Genomic DNA, 22,691 nt, shown 5'->3' on the forward strand with positions numbered 1-22,691 from the left:
ATGGCACCCCAATCCCAGCTATAAGCTCGAGAGCGCGGATTCGATACCCGGTCCACGGCGGCTGCATTTCGATGGGCGTGAAATGCAAGAACACCCGATGTACCTAGATTTACCTGCACGTTCATGATCTTCGGGTGGTCAAATGATCCCTGGGTGGTCAAACCGGGAGTCCCCCACTATGTCTCATGATCATATCGCGTATTTGGTGCGTAAAATCCCCATAACTTAATTTTTAAATTTCATCGTACGCCGTAACATAATGTAGATGTAAAACACCCAAGAGGCACGGGCGTCGGAAAGAAGGTGCGAAAGGGCACTTGCACCCGTCCCCGTTACACCAGCACCTGGCCGGGGCCCCCCAAGGGCACACCAGCGATCCCCCCCCCCCTACAACCCCCCCCCCCCCCCCCCCCAAGACAGGATCCTGGCGACGCCCATGCCAGGAAGACTTACTGAATTAAGAAAAACGAACGACTTGAGACGCGGTAATGTTTTTCGCCAATTTGCGGTTCTCAAAGGCAAGTTCCTCGGCGACGTCGCTTCGATGTTTATCCGCACGCTTATCGATGAAGCGTCGAGTGTTGCCACTCGAGATTACACAGAAAGGATTGCGATTGCTGCACTTGGCAGCGTTTCCCCCACACGGTCAGATAAGAGAGCTAACAACCGCGAAGCGAGCGATAGCGGTTATAACACACACTGCCTCGACCGTAGGCCGACAGAGTGACAAACAGGACCTTGGCTGGACGCTTCATTTCGTAAGCGAAGAGCTTGTCTTGCCCATAGCGCTGGCATGCTGCGCTCTAAAAACTCGCAAGACGTCCCTGCACCCAGAATAACGCTTTGGGAACAACATAGTTGGGTCTGTAAAGTCATTCAGTCAGTTAGCTAGATTTGATGATCACGTCGATGATGTTGATAGCAGCATGTATTTTAAGGTGTAGTGGTGACAGCGTGCAACCAAGCTCCCGTTCTATAGACGATAAAAACAACTTCATTTAGGTCCTGAAGGAAACCACCGCCGTTTTATAGGGGGAGGATACTGTCAAGATCGCAGTGGCTTTAGACCTATAGTCTGGATGTGCCCCTCTTTACAGACAAATCATCATGAATTCTCTGAAGCTGAATTTTATTCCATGGTCTAGAGCCCGGTCCTAAAACTCAAGGCTGTCCAGACGGCACGCGGCGGTGAGGATAGGCCTCACCGTTTCTGAGTGGGAGCGGCCCTCGCTCTATAAAACAGTGTTCGCTGCAAAACATCTAAGTATATAAACACGTGTATAGCACTGCCTGCCGGCCGGTTGGCTATGTACTCATATTGGCTCCGATATCGGATTTTTTTTTTTCAAAGCACTACCTAATGTTGACTAATCCGGGATATAACGGCTATTTCTCGTCGTACGATTGTTAGTATTGACTAGCTTGTCGCTAATAGTGGCCACATGGCGTCTGCTCTTGGCTAGTACTGGCAGATTTTGACTATAAGCTGTACAATGGCAGCACTGAACGCAAAACTAAATTATTTTTCCCAAATTTTATTTCATTCCTATTGGCCAAGTGAAAAGGGGTACCCGTCGCCAAGAAATAGCAACAATAACTCCTTCATTTATTTTTATTTCGATAACGAAAGACATCGTCTTCATTCCCTGTCAGTACAACGATGGCGATGTCTAGCAATTTGCTTTTTCCTTGAACAAAGAACTTTTACTTGAAGTTCTAACTTTGTTTTGACGGCCAATTCAACTTTCAGATCGCGTTTCGATAAAATGACGAAGACAGAGATAAAGAGAAAAAAAGAACTGCTACTCCATTGTTAGCAGACAGGCTGAATGACAGGCTGAACAAAAGACAATTTTTCTTTTAAAATGTCGGCACTATAAATTGGAGCGGGGGGGGGGGGGCGTTACGGGAGCGGGCAGCACATTACACAATGACATCGTGAAGCTCGATGCAGGCGACGGTGGTGCCACTTTCGATTAACGTCTCTTCTATTGGTCGCCTGCCGTCACGGCCGTCTGTTTTGAAGACAGCCAGCGCCCCTAGCGGCGACCCGAAGAGAAAAACGTTTGATGATTCTGACCTCGATGGTTTCCCGTTCGCTCCATCTATTTTGAACACGGGGTCGCACTGTCGGGGTGACGGTGCCGACCGAGAGCTTCGGAGGGACCACGGCGTAGGAGGGACAATGCTCCTTCGAGGGGCCCGCGCCGGAGCACACTCTAAGAAAAAAAAAGGAGTCATTTCACTCTTTTTTGTGAGTTCTGACTTGCCACGTATATGACTCTCTTTAAAGGTGGACTCTCTTTGACGATCATTATACTCTCATAGGGGAGTCGTGGGACCCATAAGAGAGTTCACGTGTCTCTTCAAAGGGAGTCATACACGTGGAAAGTCAGGATCCATCGAAAGGAGTAAAATATATTCCGTTTTTTGCCCTAGAGTGTAGATCAGAATCAAATCTCGCTGCTTTTTGGTAACGCCGTACTATTTTAGGAAATTAATCGTAGGGCTAAGCTGCAATATATGATTGATATCGCCTACTAAGACCTAACGGGTAAATCTATACCGTATGTAATTTACTAAGCGATCATTTGCTGTACATTCACAGTTCATTTTCTCTGCCCAAATAACCTTAGGATGCCGAACTTTTAAGCAATCGCAAGCAGAGGGCTGGGAGTGCTTTATTCCAATTCTTTCGAACAACACGCCTTCGTTAAGGACTGTAGAACTGACAAGTGCATGTGCTGTAAGCAGCAGTGATTGTGCGCATGTGTTCTGTTTCTATCTTCTTATTTCTTATCTTTCGAGTCCCCTCCTCCACCTCCAGCGTAGCATAATGAACACACTGGATAACTATTCTGATTATCCCGCTAGCTGTCTCTCATTTTTGTTAGATATCTATCTATCTATCTATCTATCTATCTATCTATCTATCTATCTATCTATCTATCTATCTATCTATCTATCTATCTATCTATCTATCTATCTATCTATCTATCTATCTATCTATCTATCTGTCTGTCTGTCTGTCTGTCTGTCTGTCTGTCTGTCTGTCTGTCTGTCTGTCTGTCTGTCTCGCTTACTCATACTCCTTTTATGCCGACAATGTTTCTCAAACAAGGTTTTTGAAGATCGCTGGCAGACGCTTTCTTTCTCTTTTTTTTTTCTACCGTAGACATAAAGTGACGGTGATGATGGTTGTGGTGATGGTGACGACGGTGATGATTAACGCCTTTCCGTTCATCCTGATTGCTCAGATAAGAGCGTTTCGTTTGTCCGGCGCGCGTACTTGAATAGAAGAATGGGAGACGTTTTTTCAGGTGACGGGGTAAAAGTTTGTTAGAACAAACAAAACAAAAAAGAACGAAGGCAGACAAACAACTATAGTCGGAAGTGCCAATGACAGAGGAGCCAGCTAACTTCGGACTAATGCTGGCAGAGTCCCCACAAGTGGGCCGGGGGAATCTTATTAAACGCGACCGGTCATTCTGTGATCGTTCGAAGAATGGGAGGCGAGGTGGTTAAAGGTCACACTGAGAGGAAGGGGCGATGTGGGGAACACAGTCCGCGGGGTGATAATGGCGATGGCAGAGGAGAGAAATTGAGCTTCGTGTATAACAGGGAGCGCCCGGAGCCAGCCAAGATGGCGGTGCTTGCAGGCCAGGCGACAAATAACTGGCAAAGAAGAAAATGCTGGTTAATGAAAAACCCGGAAGAGAGGTCACGACAGGGACGTTGATATGGCGCTGAATGCCGGCTGCAGAACTACATAAATATCGTCCTCATGTACATTCTGTTTTCATTGTAGTTGTATAGGGCAGTTTGAACGTCCCACTTTACATAACTGGAGTTTTTTTTTTTTTTTTAATTTACCTCGCTTTTTTTTATTCGTCGTCATCTACCTATGCACGTGTCCACCGCAGGGCGAAGACCTCTCCCAATGGTCTCCAATCTATCCTGCCTTACACGAGCTCATTCCATAGCCCGCAATTTTTCGAGTTTCATCGCACCATTTAACCATGTGCGTCCACGGCTGCGTTTCCCAGCTTTTGGTACCCATTCCGTCGATCTGAGTGACTACCGGTTGCCTGCCCCACCGGTTGCATGCACAAGTCCATTCTATTTATGTTAATGTTAACTGGAATATGTCGGCTACACCAGAGTGTTCACTGATTCCCTGTTCTGTCCTCGCGTCTCTTATCAATGCTACGCTTATCATTTCCTATTCCATCACACGCTTCGTGATTCCTAACTCCTCCCGGAGTTTATTTATTAAGGCAAAATTCTTAGATGCCTTAGATGCATCGTCCAACGTGAAAATTGACCGTCGCCCTCAACACGCGCGAAGCAAAAAAATCATGACGTCATCATGACGTCACAAATCGCCAAGATGTGTGGTGTCATCACATTGCACTGTCGCTTGGTCAAAGGTGGACCAATCCCGGAGGCAGCGCAAAGCCAGGTTAGGTGAAGAAAGCTTTCAGAGGGGGGAGGATTAGTACATCAACTGAGAAGAAAAAGACGAAGATGGCTTCCGCCTTCGAGTCGTCTTAGGCTAATTGATAAAGAGACCCTGTGAGTTTTTTATCCAAGTTTCTGCCCCGCATATTATCACCGGCAAAATGCGCTGACCCAAGGACTGCTTCTTGAAATCCACATAACTTCCGATGCTTCGCACTAACAAACTAATATAAACTGCTTTATAGGTCGCGAAAGATCAGATATATAAGCAATGGCGTGCGCTAGCGACATTCGCAACCCTTTCGAGCTCCTGCCTGGCCGGCACGATTCAAAACTGCGTGAGGCAAACGCTACAATGCGCGTCAATTATCAACAAGAGGAAAGCCTTTCGGCGCGCACTTAACTTTCACCTTCGGGGCATTATCGTCAGATCGTGAGGTGGCGAGACATTAATCACACCACGCGGCCCGATCTCAATGTAAACAGGCGCGGGTAAATCAAGGCGACGCATACAATTATTTGTGAGTTATCGAATGCCGCAATCGAAGAATGTAAGAAAGTAAAATCACCGTGGTATGGTATGCACCGTCTCATCAGTTGCGTGCACTGCTGTATATGACAATTGCGAAGGTCGGGCAAACCCATCCTTTCCGTTCTACGTGAATTTTAGAATGGCGTTTTAGAATAGATGGAGTTTTAGAATAGCGTACGCAAAGCTTTGCGTCAGCGTTTGTCACCTCTGCGCATGCGTCGTAGGTACGCTATCCTCTTGCGGGCCCCCGTTAAGTGACCGAAATAGCGGGCGAACGAACGCTATCTTTGCGTACACTAAAACTTCCCATTTATTTATTTATTTATTTATTTATTTATTTATTTATTTATTTATTTATTTATTTATTTATTTATTTATTTATTTAAGAACTGCCTATCTCTTTAGAGGTTACAGCTAGGTAAGAAAACATTATTTGTTTACATAAAATCATACATGGTTAACGTTATACATTACGATTAGAAGAGGACATTAGTAAAACAATTTTAATAACAACAAATTAATCGAAGAGCATGTCACTTAAAATATGTATTAGGATAGGTGCTCCTAAGAGCAAACGGTGTGAAAAGACCTTCTTGAGTTATAGGCTTTCCCGAATGACTGACAGATCACGTATGCCTTCCGTTACACAGCACGGATTTGATTCCCAGTACAAAGGCAATCGCCTCCACTTGTGTCGAGTACAGCGGCGTCGATAATACGCAATCGCGGGCGGCGCCGTAGTTCAAAGCACAAGGCGCCGCAATTATCTAACGTTTTGTGCGCCTTCGTGCGTGTGGGCTTAGATGTGTATGCCGTATTTTCTTCGCTGTAACCCCAGCCCACTCAGCCTGTTCTGTACGGGAGAGTTTACGACATTCGTTGCGTTTCCATGGCGTAAGAAGAAATTGAATTAAATTGAATTGAATTGAAAACAATAAAAATTCACCGGCAATTACGATACTGCCTAATGCGAATTCTGAGCGCAGTTTAGTGTTGGGGGAAGGCCAGTTGTGTTTGAAGTTTTGACTTTCCGCATGGTATCGATTACGTCATAAATCATAATTTTTGTGAAGTGGGACAGCACCCACTACGCCATTATTCGTCTTTCTGCGGGTAAGCGAGGTGCCCGGTACACATCCGTAAGGTATTGTGTGCACTTTGTTGATGCCGCATGTGGCTGATGACGATGAAGAATTATGGCTGAGCATTTTGCAGTGGGTGGGAAGCATTAAACCACACACTCGTTGCGTAATTAGCATTGTGTGATGATTGGTTGTTATTTTACTCTTCTGTCACGCTATATTACATAGGTTAACGCGATTCGTTGCCCGACATGACGCCTGTATGGGGTCTTTTTGCAAATGATTCTCAACCACCAGCGTGGCTCTGTGACAGACCACTCGACTGCCGCGCAGAGGGCCCGGATTCAAATTCCATTCGATCCTGGGTAGCTTTCTCATCTTATTTTTCCTGTATATCGGTTACTTTTTCATGTCTATCGGTTACGCCACCGACGGCGACGGCGACGCCGCTCAACGCAGGAACGGGCGCTTCTAAGAGCTGCGCTCTAAAAAAAGGCGAATTCCACCATCTATCTTCTGCTGTTGTGTCTGCTGTACTGCTGTTCTTTTTTTATTATTGTTACGCTAGTTGAAGATTAACGCTCTCCAACCTTTTCAAATTTCACTACTTGAGTAGGGTACCTTGCACAGACCAGATATAATTGCATACTTGTAAACTATCCTTTTACTGAGCATTAAGGCTATGTTTCCTAACCTATAAATACTGAAAAAAAAATATTGAATGTCTTTTACGTTCAAAATGTTTGCTGTAGGCAAAGTTCTTAAATAGGCAAAGCACTTACTGCCGTGGGCAAATTCCCTTACCGAGGATCTGCCACGACGACGCTATATACGGCATTGTCTGCCACGACAATTCATTGTCTGACGATATTTCTCATTGCTTCAAGCCTTCATCTCACCCCGAACTTATGCTCTGTCCTGTTGCACAAATGCACGCGCGGAAGATGTTCAGGAAATAATGGGCTTCAACGCAAAACAAAAGACGCGCTGCTAAGGACTCGAGCTAATACGGTGTGTGCTTCAAGCAGAGCGCCGCAGTACCGCAATGACCCTCGCATTCTCCACCACGCCTACGATTTGCAGTTTACATACATACATACATACATAGTGGCTCTCACTACGCACTGCTCGAGAGAGTGTGTGCGCACGCATGCCACCTGAGGCTGTGAGCAGGCAAGTACGTTTGAAATTGGACACTGCTCGAAGCAGGTATGATGTGAGGAGAAGGTGAGGTTGGAGCAGGAGAGCGGGGCAATTAGACGTAACTACCCCTCAATTGTCCACGAGCCACGGCGTGTAGGCTTGCAGAGCGCCTACAGGCGCGGAACCGAATGCGGCCACGGTTTTGCTTTCTGTGCTTGTTGTTGCACTGCGCTTGATCTTTGGATGGCGAAGGAACAGCTGCTGAATGTGTTTCTTTCTTTCTTTCTTTCTTTCTTTCTTTCTTTCTTTCTTTCTTTCTTTCTTTCTTTCTTGCTCTCTTGCTTTCTTTCTTTCTTTTTTATTCATTCATTCTTCTATTACATCGTTCACTAATTCCTTCCTTCCTTCCTTCCTTCCTTCCTTCCTTCCTTCCTTCCTTCCTTCCTTCCTTCCTTCCTTCCTTCCTTCCTTCCTTCCTTCCTTCCTTCCTTCGTTTTTAACTCGCTCAGTCCCTTAATGCCTCACTAGCACACTCAGCCTGCCACTCAATCCCTCACTAGCTTACTCGCTCAAGCAGTGAAGGCATAAATTCAGAGGAATGTGGAAGCTTGAAGAGGTGAAAAATACTTTAACACGGATTGTCGCTGGAGTACTGGCGTAGCCATAGTAACGCAGGTGGCGTATGGGGGTGCGCTGAACCCCCCCCCCTCAAGTTTTTCAACATTTCAACTTTTTTCAACATTTTTCAACTTTTTATGTGTATACACACACGCACACATACAAACGCACATACGAACATGCATAAAGTCTAGCTAAACATTCCGCCCCCCCCCCCCCCCATTTTTTCCCCGAATAAAAAATTCTAGTCTTCTGCTGCCTTGCTGCCTTAAAGACAAGACCAGTAGTCGAAGCACTGGCTCCAGCCACTTTATCGGTTCAAAGTTCCATCTCCCTCTCAATCAGTCAGTCACTCACTTATTCCTTGGCTAGTTCATTTATTAATTCGCTCCCTAATTAAATCATTGTCGCTCACTTAACCGACCAGCGCTCACCGGCAACGTCGGCTCATTTATTATTCTATTTACAACATCCCGCTGCGTCCAGAAATCCAATAGCCTCTCCAGGCAAGGAGCAGTCACGAAACTGTCAGAGCGCTTTTAAGCGCCTCAAGTACGCCGATATCGCTTTCGGCGCGAACACTAGAAGCACCCTTTCCGAGAAAAGACGTGCCCAGTGGTAAACACGGTCGCATTAAGGGAAAACGCTGCTGGAACCGCGCACGCCGGCAGGGGTTAGCGTACGATAACGGCGAAAACTCCGTTACAACGAGACGTTCGCTCAAACGAGAAAGCAAGCAGCCTGAAGCAGGGGGGGGGGGAGGCGTTATGTATGTATGTCACTTGGAGTGCAGACCACTTGAATGGAGGGGGCGCCGTGTGCAAACAGTCGGCCCTTGCCACACAACCGTGTTTGCGGTAAGAAGCGTCCAGTCTGAAAGGCTTGAGAGACTAAAAGGGGCCTCGACCTTCGGGCGTGGAGTATTTCGAGTCCAAAAGGGTACTTATACGCTGATCGAGGGAAGGCAAGGCTACAGGGTTATTGGCAGCAAGAAAGGGGGGGACGTATATCTCGTGCAGCGTTATCTAAGCAATATTTGGTTGCGGTGTGTCTGATATCAGCGCTGAATAGCTACCTAATTCAGGCAGTAGCGCAAATAATTATGACAGAACACATCGCTCACGTGTCCATGTGATTCCTTGCGCTACTGCCTGAATTGAGTACTACCAACTAGCCCATCAGTCTCTCATTCTGAATAGCTTCGGACTATTTCAACGATGCCTTTAAATGCCGCAATCTTGCACTTTTAACTTCGCCCTTTTGCGGTTGTGACAGTTGAACGAAGGGTAGTACATTGCAGACATCGATGCTGTTCAGTAGTTGCCCAAATATAGGAACGCGGACTGCATTAGAGCGGGCTATCCTAATGCATAGTTGAAATGTGATAGCGATATTGACAAGAATTATTTTTTGGGAGAAACACAAGTTTAAAACGGGCGTAATTTCTTTGTACCTGTGTACGTGGCGCTGCAGCGTGACACCTCCGTATCTGAAAATATTGTGCGTTGTGTGCGTCTCCGCACATTTAATGAATAAGTGAATAAACTAGGGAAGGTTAAAGTAGTAGTAGTACGTGCGGACGCGAACTCACCGATGCAGACGAAGGCGAGTGCCCTGACCGCGGGGTCCGGGGGGTCGCAGTCGGGGAATATGGGCCGCAGCACGTAGAAGGAGAAGGTGAGGGCCACGATGGCCTGCGAGCAGGGACGCACGATCATACACTCCACCCAGAGTCGGAGGAAGGCCACGAAGGGACCGAACGCCTCCATGATGTAGGCGTAGTCGGCACCGGTCCTGCGAAGGAAGAGGCGGAAAGAATTCAGTATGGCAGCACTCCGGCTTATAGCATAACTCACATACTTCCTTGCCGTTAGAGCAGGCTATAAAGACACGGAGAGCGGACAAAGACAGACCGGACGCAACACAGCGCTATGGTAGTGTGCCCTTTTCTGCTGTCCCTGTCCTTGGCCTGCGCTACCATCAAGTAGGATCCAATACCGACAAGCCCACGTTACACCCTCATCCCTTACCAGACCGACCAACGGACCGACTGGCCAGCTAGCTAATACCAATTAGTCAGTCCATCTACCTTGCTGCAACCACAAGTCCTTAAAGGCGAAACATTTTCGAGATTTGGCGAGACCTGACGACACATCGCGAGACCTTGTTCGGCGGCAGCGTAACACGACTGATGCAAAATAACAAAAAAAATGTAACGATAGTCGGCCACAGGTCACGTGGTACTCAAGAGCATTTGTGTGTGTCAACGGAGTACCGAAATTTCATGACCTCGATGTAATATTCCATCATCATAACGTCATAGATCGCCAAGATATTTGACATCATCGCGACGACACCACGGCTTCATGATGACGTCATCACACGATATCGTCGCTTGGTCAAAGGCGGGCCGATCCCGGAGGCAGTGCAAAACCATGTGAGGAGCGGAAAACTTGTAATGTCTCACATCTTGGAGGTAGTGCACACCTACGTTAGGTGCAGAAAGCATTCTTGGGGGGGGGGGGGGGGGGGAGGAGAGGAAGGATCGATACAATCGTCTCAGATGAAAAAGAAGATGGCTTTCGCCTTCGAGTCGTTTTAGGCGAACGCGTAAAGGTCTGTGTGAATTTTGTCAATGCATCAGACATCCTGCAGGTGACTGACTGACTGACTGACTGACTGACTGACTGACTGACTGACTGACTGACTGACTGCCTTACTGATGATGACTGACTGACTGACTGACTGACTGATGACTGACTGACTGACTGACTGACTTACTGACTGACTGACTGACGACTGACTGACTGACGACTTCCTGACTGCTGACTTACTGACTTCTACTTGACTGACTCCTGACTTGACTGAACGGGACGGCGGACTGACTGACTGACTGATGACTGTACGGTGATGACTGACTGGACTGACTGACTGACGACTGAGGAATGACTGACTGACTGACGCAATCGACTGACTGACTGACTGACTGACTGACTGACTGACTGACTGACTGACTGACTGACTGACTGACTGACTGACTGACTGACTGACTGACTGACTGACTGACTGACTGACTGACTGACTGACTGACTGACTGACTGACTGACTGACTGACTGACTGAACTGACTGACTGACTGACTGACTGACTGACTGACTGACTGACTGACTGACTGACTGACTGACTGACTGACTGACTGACTGAACTGACTGACTGACTGACTGACTGACTGACTGACTGACTGACTGACTGACTGACGACTGACTGACTGACTGACTGACTGACTGACTGACTGACGACTGACGGACTGACTGACTGACTGACTGACTGACTGACTGACGACTGACTGACTGACTGACTGACTGACTGACTGACTGACTGCTGACTGACTGACTGACTGACTGACTGACTGACTGACTGACTGACTGACTGACTGACTGACTGGACTGACTGACTGACCTGACTGACTGACTGACTGACTGACTGACTGACTGACTGACTGACTGACTGACTGACTGACTGACTGACTGACTGACTGACTGACTGACTGACTGACTGACTGACTGACTGACTGACTGACTGACTGACTGACTGACTGACTGACTGACTGACTACTGACTTGACTGACTGACTGACTGACTGACTGACTGACTGACTGACTGAAGCCTGACTGACTGACTGACTGACTGACTGACTGATCTGACTGACTGACTGACTGACTGACTGACTGACGACGATTGACTGAAGACTGACTGACTATGACTGAATGTACTGACGTGACTGAACTGAATGACTGACTGACTGACTGACTGACTGATCTGGACTGACTGACTGACTTGACATGACTGGGACTGTACGGATGACGGACTGACTGACTGACTGACTGACTGACTGACTGACTGTGACTGACTGACGACTGACTTATCATGATTGGCTGCGATTATTCGTAACGTGATTGATTCTGATTGATTAACCATGATTAAGTAGGGTTGACAGTTGGGCAAGTTGGTACGGTTGCATTACTGAGAAAATGGTGCGAAAGAAAGATATGAAAAGACTGGGTGCTTGCGTTCGTGCAAGTCTTTGTAACCAGGATTAAGCGTGTAATTGACTGCTGCAGACTGTTGACTGCCTATGGTTAAATGTGACTGTGGTTGACTGTGAATGAGTAACCAACAACTTGCCGACTGATCATGATTGACTGTGTCATGACTGTGAAGGACTAAATTTTGAGCGCTGGCACTCCATAGTCACCGTGAGTGGCGCTGGTTAACCCACCGAGTCCAGCCGGTAATAACTCATAAAACACAAGAAAGGGTGATCTGTAACGCACATACAAAAGCACTGAGAATGTAGCTCAAAACCAACAAATATAAATCCGTACGAGGAGTGCAATATATATTAACTGATGTTTCTTTTTGGTTTCGTGTGGACCCAGCGAGCCAACTGTGCGAAGCGGCCGAACGGCTTAATTTCGCAAGGTCCGCACCGCTGTTCTGTCCGCGGCTGATAACGGCTTATCCCCGGCTCGTGGCTTGACGCTAAGCCTAACTCCAAACAGCTCTACAACCCTTATTTTCCTTCCAGCGCTGTTCAAGTCGTGCGAAGGCAGCCTTCAGTCGTTTCGGCGCTTCGCCAATTGCACAATTATTTGCTCAGTGTTCGACCAATGGCGACAAAACTAGGATATATCTTTAAGAGGCGGTTACATTCCACTGCAAGTACCCCAGCATGATGGTCCACACCGCAATTCCCTGCTGGACTTCAGTGAAAATAACAGCTGTGCACGTATAACATGCCTCGCTCGTCTTACTCCGAAGGACTATTAAGCTTAAAGAAAACATAATCACATTTTATTAAAGATTCTGTTGCTGCCACAGCATAGCAGTGAGTTCAACAATGGAAGAAACATTGAAGTCTGCTTTCTTTATTCAACACCCATTTGTATTTTTACAGCGAGCATGCAGTAAAAAATTTTGCAGTCAACTTTACTAAGCTGTACTGTGGTACAGTGCGCGAGGCACATTATGGATTGAGGCAGAGGTGTTGTACTAAGCATTTATTACTTTATTGCATTGTTATAGAGATTAGTAGCCAACAACAGCCAACATTAGTGAACAGCTAGTGAGCAATTTAGCCAACAGTCAGCAAATTACCCATCGCTGGTATTATGTGCGTAAGTACAGTATGCTTCATACGAACAGTACTCAGTTTTTTTAATTACTTAATTTACTATGTATAATCAGTCTTCATTATAGTTTTAGGTTACAGTTTAGATGTCCTAGGTTTTAGTGCTAGACATATTTTTCGAAAATTTAGTTCCGAAAATAGTTTTTTTTTCCTTCTTCTCGTCTAAATACTACTTCTGAACGTACATTTAATAAAATTATTTGCATTAACAACTCATGAAACGCAGTATGTTGTAAACGAAACAAAAGTAGCAATTAGAGGGTGTCGATAACCTACAGTAATCCCGCAAGCTAAACAATAAACAACGAAAAAAAAGATGCAAAATGAACGTATCGCATTGTCAGAATTTAATGGTTATCACGCCCAGCCCTGGCCGACCGCTTTTATCTATAGTGACAAAGACTAAACCAGCCGGACATGAAGGGATGATAACTTTACGACGTGAGAGACCTTGCATAAGCAAGATATGCCCAGTCCAAACCGCGATAACAGTCAAAGATACGCAAATGGGCGCTGACGACGCTAATGGAGCAGTCTTTAACGAAGCGAAGAGACTGACGCTGATGACTTCCACGCGGTTCGTTGATGCAAAACTGCGAATAATGTTGCCCGCTAGCGCGATGCAACTACGTTCAGTTTAGGATATGCGTTGGGGCTGTATACTGTATATACTCATGTATAAGCCGCACTTTCTCTTGTCAAATCTTATTCGTGTGAGGTTATATACGAATCAGGCCAATGACACATTAACGCACTGTAGTGCCTCTGCGATTACCGTGTCGCGTAATTCAAGAAATAGTGACCGAAAGCGGGGGGGGGGGGGGGGGGGGGGGAGGTGCGGGCTATACACGGGAGTGGCTTATACACAGATATATGGTAGTCGGAAGATCAGTGCTGATCAGACAGGCACAGAAAAGAAAGCTTGCGAGAAGCAACAACACAAACGCGAAATGTTGTTTCATGAGAAAATGATAGGCGTGAGATTTAGAGATATGAAGACAGCAGAATAGATCGCAGAACAAACAGGGGTACACTATATTCGATATCACATTAAGAGGGATAACAATGGCAGTGGTAATGTAATTTGAATTCATAGGGCAGATCAGGGGCGTAGCCAGAAACTTTTTTTTCGGGATAGAGGTGAAAGAATGGGTATCTGCCATTTGTTTATGTTCGTGTGTCCGTTTGTATATGTACGCTATAGGAATATACAAATTCAAAAGTGAAATATTTCGGGGGCTTTGAACCCACCCCCCTCACCCAGCTTACGTCAATGGTGCACATAACCGATAGTAAGAGCAACGAAGTCTGAACCAAGGAATGGGCAGGACCATAGAGCTTCCTACAATACTTACTCGACGGAACTCTGGCGCTAGTGTCTATGGGAGCTGCAACGCATGGCGCTTCAGCCAGCATGGGAATGATGGGTAGTACACGGATTTGTCTAAGCTTCGTTCTTTCGGCTCCGTTTGGCTCCGCGTCGCCTGCATCCGCTTTGTCGCAAAACGAAGTTCAGCAAAAGTCAGCAGTTCCACTTCACCACATCAACTTTTTTTAGGCTCACCAGTTCAAATCTGGTCACGAAGTTCACAACGGTCTATTCTTTTATCCGAAAGAAAACCAAAACACAGCAATAAACAAAGCCACAAGTTCGTTCGAAGCCCGCAAGTACGAAGACTAGGCAAATCCGTGTACTACCCATCATTCCCATGGTGGCTGAACGATCACAGCGCCAGAGTCCCCTCTAGTTAACATAGGAAACTCTATGGGCAGGACAGCCTTAGTTGGGCAGTGTGATGAAATTAAGGTGTTTGCGCGGATGAAATGGAACCAGCTCGAGCAAAACAGGTTAAATTGAAGCTCGTTCTGCAGTGGACATAAGACAGGCTGACGACGACGACGACTTTGATGATGACGATGAAGAAGGTGAAGAAGATTAGACAACAGCTGTGATATACCGAACGCTTTCGTGAAGAATCACAGCCCGGGAAAATCAGAGCACAAGCCCACCGTACACCTGTTACCCCAAAGGTTGCGGGTTCGGTTCCAGCCTCGGCTTTCGCATTTCGATGGAGGCTAAATGCTAGAGGCCTATGTACCACGCGATGTAAGTGCACGTTAAAGGGACCGACAACTGATTTTTCTCGTCCCAGTTTTTTACGGCGCGACAGGAAGCTTACCCTTCGTAGCGTTTGTAGCTGCAGTGGTTTATCCTAATAGCACGCAGTTATTTTATAAGCAGTATTTTTCGATCTGAAAGGCTCCAAACACGCATGGAGGCTTGCTCCAGCAACGCTGAGAATTGATAGCGATTCCGCTAGCCCTTGTGAAAGCTGTCGCTGTTCTGCTTTCGCAGGAGTTACTGTAGCTATGCTTAACCACCTTTATTTTGAGTTTTCAAACCATTTTTGAAAATAGCAAGCTGGTACAATGAGATGATGTGGCTTTATACGCCTTCTTGGTATTTGTACAGCGTTGTGTGCGCCTGCGCCCAAGGTTGCCTGCGCCTGTGACTGGCTTGTCCCGGCATGGATCATGGGATCATTACGCCAAGCGAAGGCAGCGCCACTTTGTTGCATACAACTAACGCAGGCCTATATGTACATTTTTATGGAGTAATATCTTTTAATATGAGGAAATGAACAATATTTCAGTACTAACAGAAGTCATCGAACGCGTACACCAATCAATGGTCACGTGACCGGCTTCATCGGACCGTTTATGATTTTGCTGCCAGAGGCGCCAAAGGTCAGTTTTCGCGACTTTCAATGAAGAAATAAAAATATAAATCCACCTCTCACGAGATAAACAGGGTTGGTTTGAGTCAATGCGACGGACAATCTTTCCATCAGTGCAGTTATCTCATTTCATGTTCTGGGTAGTTGTCGGTCCCTTTAAAGAACACCAGATGTTCAAAGTTTTCGGAGCCCTATACAGCGTGTCCCATAATCCTATCGTCGTTTTGGCACGTAAAACCTCACATATTATTATTTTTATTATTATCCATCCACTTACGCCCATGGATTTGCGTTATTATGTCCATGGTCGTTTTATTGTGTCGTAGAGCCTTACATTGCGCAACGCGAACTGGGCGTGGCATGAAACCACCCTACATGCGATTTCTTTTTAATTGCCGCGCCTGAATGCAGGACACACCTTCAAGCAAAAATGTCGCTGGAATCGATGAAAAAACAAAGAAAATGCACCAAAAGTGAGTATACTATAGTAAGGACTGTGAATGCAGCGAAATAACGTTGCCATTAGCAACGACGACAACGTCTAAGCGCCCGAAAGGCAACCCTGCCTCCCCCTCCCTACCCCTCCTCCGAGCGGCTGCTGTCCACGAGGAAAGGTCAGTCAAGATGTACGATACGGTCGGACGTTGCTGTAAATGTCTAGCTTCAGAAACGTGCATACGAGAATAGAATGGTCAAAGGCTCTCAATACACAGACACGCGTACATTTGTTTAAATATACAAGCATGAACTTATATTTAAATATAAAGAAGGAAATATCCTTCCTCAGAACAAGAAGTGTTACCTTGAAAGACAGAAATGAACAGTAACAACCTCCATTAGGACGGGCTTCTTGCCTCTCTCGCAAATTTGGCGCAGTCGACAGGACACCCTCGCATATCACGGACAGTTTGTCAGATGGCAATCTCTTCGGATCGGCGTCGGTGCAATGGTAGCATTTCGTAAACCACTATACACGCCTCATAGTGTTTCGAATATTTGCTAAGGACGGATGAATGGGTTAGACGCGATGAGCTTCGCCTCTATAACGGAGCGATGACCTGCGAGCTACAAAGCTCAACTTTCAGTTTGCCGTAACTGCCTTGCCAACCTGAATAAATTTTTCTTCCTGAAGAAAGCAAAAACACATAATTACATTGTTTAACTTTCTGCACTTTACAGCAGAGTAACATTGGCTTTCATGACATAACCAATTGAATCTACCAGACAGCCCAAGGAAAGCATAGTCGACATCGATTGCTGTCTTTAACTGCAGTGTAGTAATTATGACTTAAATTGAAATGAATTAAAATTGATAAGAAACACCCTTTCCGTCGGTAGGGTCCGAACCCACAACCTTTGAATTACACGTCCGATGCTCTGCCAATGGAGCTACGACGGAAGGCGCTTCCCCGTCCGCTTCATTGGTCATTTCTGTACGTTTAATCCCTGCAATCTTTGGTCCATTAGCTTCCATGCCGTTTCGTGTTTGTCTGTTCTCCCAACCAACGCTCCAGCCACCTTTAAATCATCTCTGTCGTGGACATCTTTACTCTTCCGCTGCTGAGGTGTTTGAGCAGCGCCACTTGAATACATACGCGCTGTATACCTGAATACGCACATAGTAAGGCCCATCCCGCCGTTGGCTAACTATATATGCCTACTCGAGCGAGGCGGTTCGGATAATTGACGACCAACGGATGAGCAAACATGCTACGCAGGCAGGCAGGCCTTGTGGCTGGCATGCAGACAAAAGCGAAGCCACGGGGCACGTGCTGCTTTCAGTCTAACGTGCGTACAGTACCGGATGTGTGACGTAGGACTTCCGCCTCCAATTTCCACGATAGAACAGGCATTGAGGAAAGCGAGGAACGCCTCGTTATTGCAAGCACAATTTCACAGACTGTTCCCCACCCCCCGAAACTTTTCAGGCGTAGAGCCTTTGTTCACCTGGCTTTAATGGGCTGCGGCCGGGTTGTTATGATCAATGCAGGCCTCTATCTCTTTTGTTTGTTCGCATTTTCGTCTATGCTTTAGAGCTCGCCGAATACGTTTAGCGTCGTGCGAGAATGTGGCATAGACACACAGCAATGGCGTGCCTAGGGGTGTCAAGAGTTGGGTCGGGGGATTCAAGCTCAACGTCTCCCTCGCTAAATTTTTCAGTTCTTCGTATGTATATAGACACGCACACATACAAACACACGTACGAATATGTATGAATGTTGGTTGAACCCTACCCCCATCCCGCTTCCTCGAAAAAATTTCTGGCCACGCCCCTGAAGATAGATAGATAGCCTGAAAAAGACCGATGTATACTGGAATTTTGGTTCTTTTAGAGATAACGGAAGAATCTGTGATAAAGGTGCGTGAAAATTCATGTTTGCTTGCGAAGGACTTCCGCAACTACAATGAGTGAAGAGTTCTTATCGAAAACCGCGCCTTGCTGCATTTGGGTGTCCCTTACGTCTCTAAATTGCGTCAGTTTCTGTGCTAGAAAACATTTTATATACATTGTGTTTTTTTTAGACAATACAGATTTTTTATAAAAATTCTGTGGCAGTCAGGTTCCTGTCGTTTTCCCGCATGAACTCTATGTCGAGGCGGAAATACTTCCCCGCAGCTAAAATCACGTTGACGCGTTTAATTAAGAAAAGCTCGTTAATTAACTTTTTAAATACTGACTTGAGGGCAGGTGTTTATATTACAAAGTTCTAGTGCGTACCAGTTTATGGCATACCTATTTTTTAGAAATCACAAAAGTTGCACGTGGTTAGACATATTCGTCATCGAACTTCAAGGGCGAAATCGAAACTGATCGCGCCCGGCGCTTTCAGTTCTCCCCCTATTTCTCCCCCCTATTTTATTTCCTCTAATTCTTTCTTTGTCTTTCTGTCTTTTTCTCTCTTTCTTCCCTTTCTTCTCTTCTTTTTCTTTCTTTCTCTATCCCCCTCTCTCTGTGTAGTCGGTCTCTCTCTCTCTCTAGCTATATATATATATATATATATATATATATATATATATATATATATATATATAGACTGACGCGAACACGAGCACATCCGCTCGGTTAAACCGCACACTCATCATAACGACGTCGCTCGCGACAACATTCGATAGAGATATCATAACACGACCAAAACATCCGAGGGCTTTCATGTAAAGGTCAGCACTCGCTACTTTCTCGAGTGACGCAAACGTCTTTTGAGAAAATGACGTCAGCTAAAACGTCGGACCATTAGGTTTATACTTACGGATCGTCTGTTCTCAAAAGCAACATTGTTCAAAGCCACGCGTCTTTCGGGCAAGCGTGAATAGCGCTTTCGAGGGCGCATTATAAACGGCTGGACGACTTTTATCTTGAACGTCGGAGTGAACAAATACGAACACGCAAACACCCGCGATCAAAGCATTATATTGCACTCAATTACACTGTTTTATATTGTGCTGATGCATTTGACGGACCAGGAAGTTCTGAGACCAGAAAAACTGAATGTCTCCTAGGAATCGTCCTGCACCCATCTTTAAAGCAGAGCGATATTGCGAGTCGGCCTAATTGGAATGAATTCATCTTGACAGTATTTGCGCGAAAACACAGGAACAAAGAGTAGCAACACAAGGACGAGCACTTTCTTTAAAGTGAATCAGGATACAAGCTTAGCCTGCTAACTTATTTCATGAGAAGTGCGCCGTTAATCTTGTCGTCATATTCTCATTATTATATGACAGAAATTAAGGTCAACGTTTCATTTCTGAAGTTCGCGCCGGGACATCCGCACCTGAATTTTAAAGGTGATGTCAGTGATTTATTTTATCCCCATTGGCTCAATCACGTTTTCCCAAGCTTGCTACGTGAAGCCTCTCACTCCCTCAGTATGCGACGTAATTCGTTTTTAACCAACAAACGATCACGCACGGGCTCCAGCTGATGCCGTCAAAATCTGTGACGTCACGGCGAGTGGGTGCCGGGAACCTCATGGTGGCGTCGCCACCTGTTCAATTTTACTTTTTTTTTTTGTTGCTCGCGTTTTCTGTCTCACACTCTAAGAAAAAAGGGAGTATGTGCGACTCCTTTCGAAGAGTCCTGACTAGCCACGTATATGATTCTCTTTGAAGAGAGTCGTTAACTCTCTTGTGAGTCACACGACTCTCCAAAGAGAGTTGACGTCCCTCTTTAAAGAGAGTCATGTACGTGGCTAGTCAGGACTCTCCGAAAGGAGTCAAAGGACTCTTTTTTTCCCTTAGAGTGTAGCAAGCGTCTTTCCAAGGCAAGGGTGTTGCCTTCTTGTATTGCGAAAGGGTAATTCATACTAATACGAGATAAGTTTTTTCACGTTTCTTTAGACTCGCTTTAACCTATTCGTTACCATGCGTTCACGATCGCCGACATGATTTCTTAAGCAAATTCCACAAGAGAAAACTGATCAGTGTCATTGAAAAATCGCGCCTTTGTCGCCCAGAGTGTCTTTTAACCATACTACAAGAATGAGTAGCACAAGTCAACATTATAGCAGCTGCGGTGCAAAAAAAAAAACGAAAAAAAAAACGAAACGACGGTGGGCAGATCGCACAGCGTGCGACCGCTTAGGCCTAAGTTTTTAAAGTTCTGCAATTAATATTTTTTTTCCATACATATTAGTGGGAACAAATGTTATGTTATTGGTCTTCGAGGAATATTTGAAGCACTGAAAGCCATAATATGAGCTTATCGGCGGTGTTTTCGCTATATTTTCACATCCATTCTTACTCTGTGAAAATGAAAATTCTCTTCCAATGTTTTTCTTTTCTTTGTTCTTTACAAACTGTATCTCTTTTTCACAAACTGTATCTCTTTTTCTTGCCTACAACTTTTTTCGGTAGCCATGAGGTTGATTAACCTTTTCAGACGCCATCTATGAAGAACTGTCTGTAAATGCGTCAAACCATACAGTGTTATTTCAAGGCACTCCATATTATATTGCAACAAAAATAATGTCGTAATACGTTAATTTATGCGTGTTATAGTAGTCATTCCTAATTACTTTGTAATTGAATGTCTGTTTATTCTGAAGGCATTCATACTCTGTTTTTGCATAAGCAGAATTAAATCTCAGGCTAGAAACGTAGTGCGAATTCGTTTTCGGTTATGTCTGTGTCAAGCAAAGAAAAATACTTTTGACGTGGGTCGCGGGAAGCGGCACGTCGAACGACTCGTCGAATATGGTAGTGCCTTTAGCAAAGTGATCATGCGCGACAGTACACTGCAAAATGAAGTTAAACGAAGACAAATTTATTATGCAGGAGGTTCAATTCATCCAAAGCTCAATGTATCTCGCTCTTTCTTAGCTCCTAGTCTATACAAATAGCAAAAACAAGTGGTGCACACAATTGTGTACATAGCGTCTCAAAGAGGCGTTAATTAGCGTTAATTCATTAACGGTAATTAACAGTTATGTTAATTAACGTTGTACCCGCGACACTCTGCGCGTACGATGTCATCCGCGTATACGGCAGCCTTCCTTCCTTCAGCGCGGCTTGCGCAATTAGCAGGTGCCACAGCTTGACGCGACAAAGGCGACGGCGCGTGAAGAAACACCTTTCGCAAGTGACTCCGCTCGTGAGTACGACAACAAGCGAGCGTCCCCAGAGGAACACCTGTTTCACACAACCCCTAACATTTCAGTCCGTAGCTGTTTTCTTTTCTTGCCGCCTGATACACCGAGAGCTTTCTCCGCATTAGAAGGCGAAGCAAACGAGGGACAAAAAATTCTCTAATTCTATAGGTTTGTTTCGCACTAACTGATTCAAAGATTTTTCCCCTGGTAGACCAGGGGTCTCAAGCTCGCCTCTGCTAGCGGGTCGCAGTCACGAAATATAGTCTCCCGCATGATCCGGCACAGTGAAGAAGGTGGCAGTGGGGGGAGAGTTTTAACAATATGTCAGCTAACGTTGCCATTTGAAAGAAGGCACTTCCCATATATCATATATGGGTCATTTCTGAAGGTTTTGAGAAACATGGATATTGATCTCCAGAATGAGTGAAGCTTAACTGATGCCGATACCGAAATGGTAGTTTTTGTTCCACGGTTACGTTTTCACACAAGCTGAGCACATCGCGTGCCTCTAAAAAAAAAAGAAAAAGAAAAAAGAAAACTTCAGACCAGTCACACCTGTGTAGCTCTTATCACAAAAAAAATATGTGGGATGAAAACAGCCATGTGCGGGTCGGGCCGCGAGATTGAGACCCCTGTGGTAGACCGTCCGTATTGTTACGGTTAGCGATTGATTGAATGTCAGTCCGTGACCGATTGGGCGATTGATTGGCTGACGTGACTGACATGCTGGAGTGGACTTCCGTTTAACAAAACTAGCTTTAACACAAAATCCGGAGTCATAGACAACGATATCAATTTGGATTGGCTTCCAGGAATGATGTAAACAGAAACCTATTTCTTTCGTGAACTCCAGCTTAAAGTAAACATTAACGGAAAGTACACTGGCACATTCAAGAACAGGTTAGGGCAGTTCCGCCTCCCCCCCCCCCCCCGCCGAAACATGTCAATTGTGCAATTTTGAAATTATTTTGAATTTTGCACATATACACGCACACATACAAAAATATGCACCATACATAAAGGTTGATTAAAACCCTCGCGAAAAAATTTCTGGCCATGCTCCTAGAAGGCAACACCCACTAAATTATTTAAATTATATGAGTTTTTGTGTGCCAAGATTCCTCATATGAATATGAGCCCCATGTAGCGGAGACAGTGCGGATTAATTTCATCCACCTTGGCTTCTTTTCACTTAAATATAATGTAATAATAAAAATTGTTGGGGTTTAACGTCCCAAAACCACGATATGCTTACGAGAGACGCCGTAGTGGAGGGCTCCGGAAATTTCAACCTCCTGGGGTTCTTTAACGTGCACGTAAATCTAAGTGCTACACGGTCC

The 22,691-nt window shown here is 45.5% G+C and overlaps 1 protein-coding gene across 1 annotated transcript in view; it reads right to left on the reverse strand.

Annotated features, from left to right (window-relative positions):
• LOC119401455 (large neutral amino acids transporter small subunit 2) overlaps positions 1-22,691 on the reverse strand; it is a 121,529-nt gene that overhangs the window by 93,315 nt on the left and 5,523 nt on the right. Inside the window, exon 2 of the mRNA XM_037668277.2 lies at positions 9,428-9,630. Coding sequence (XP_037524205.1) covers positions 9,428-9,630 — 203 coding nt within the window. The remainder of the gene's footprint in view (positions 1-9,427; positions 9,631-22,691) is intronic.

Source organism: Rhipicephalus sanguineus, chromosome 8 (assembly GCF_013339695.2).
Source record: "Rhipicephalus sanguineus isolate Rsan-2018 chromosome 8, BIME_Rsan_1.4, whole genome shotgun sequence".
Lineage (NCBI taxonomy): Eukaryota > Metazoa > Arthropoda > Arachnida > Ixodida > Ixodidae > Rhipicephalus > Rhipicephalus sanguineus.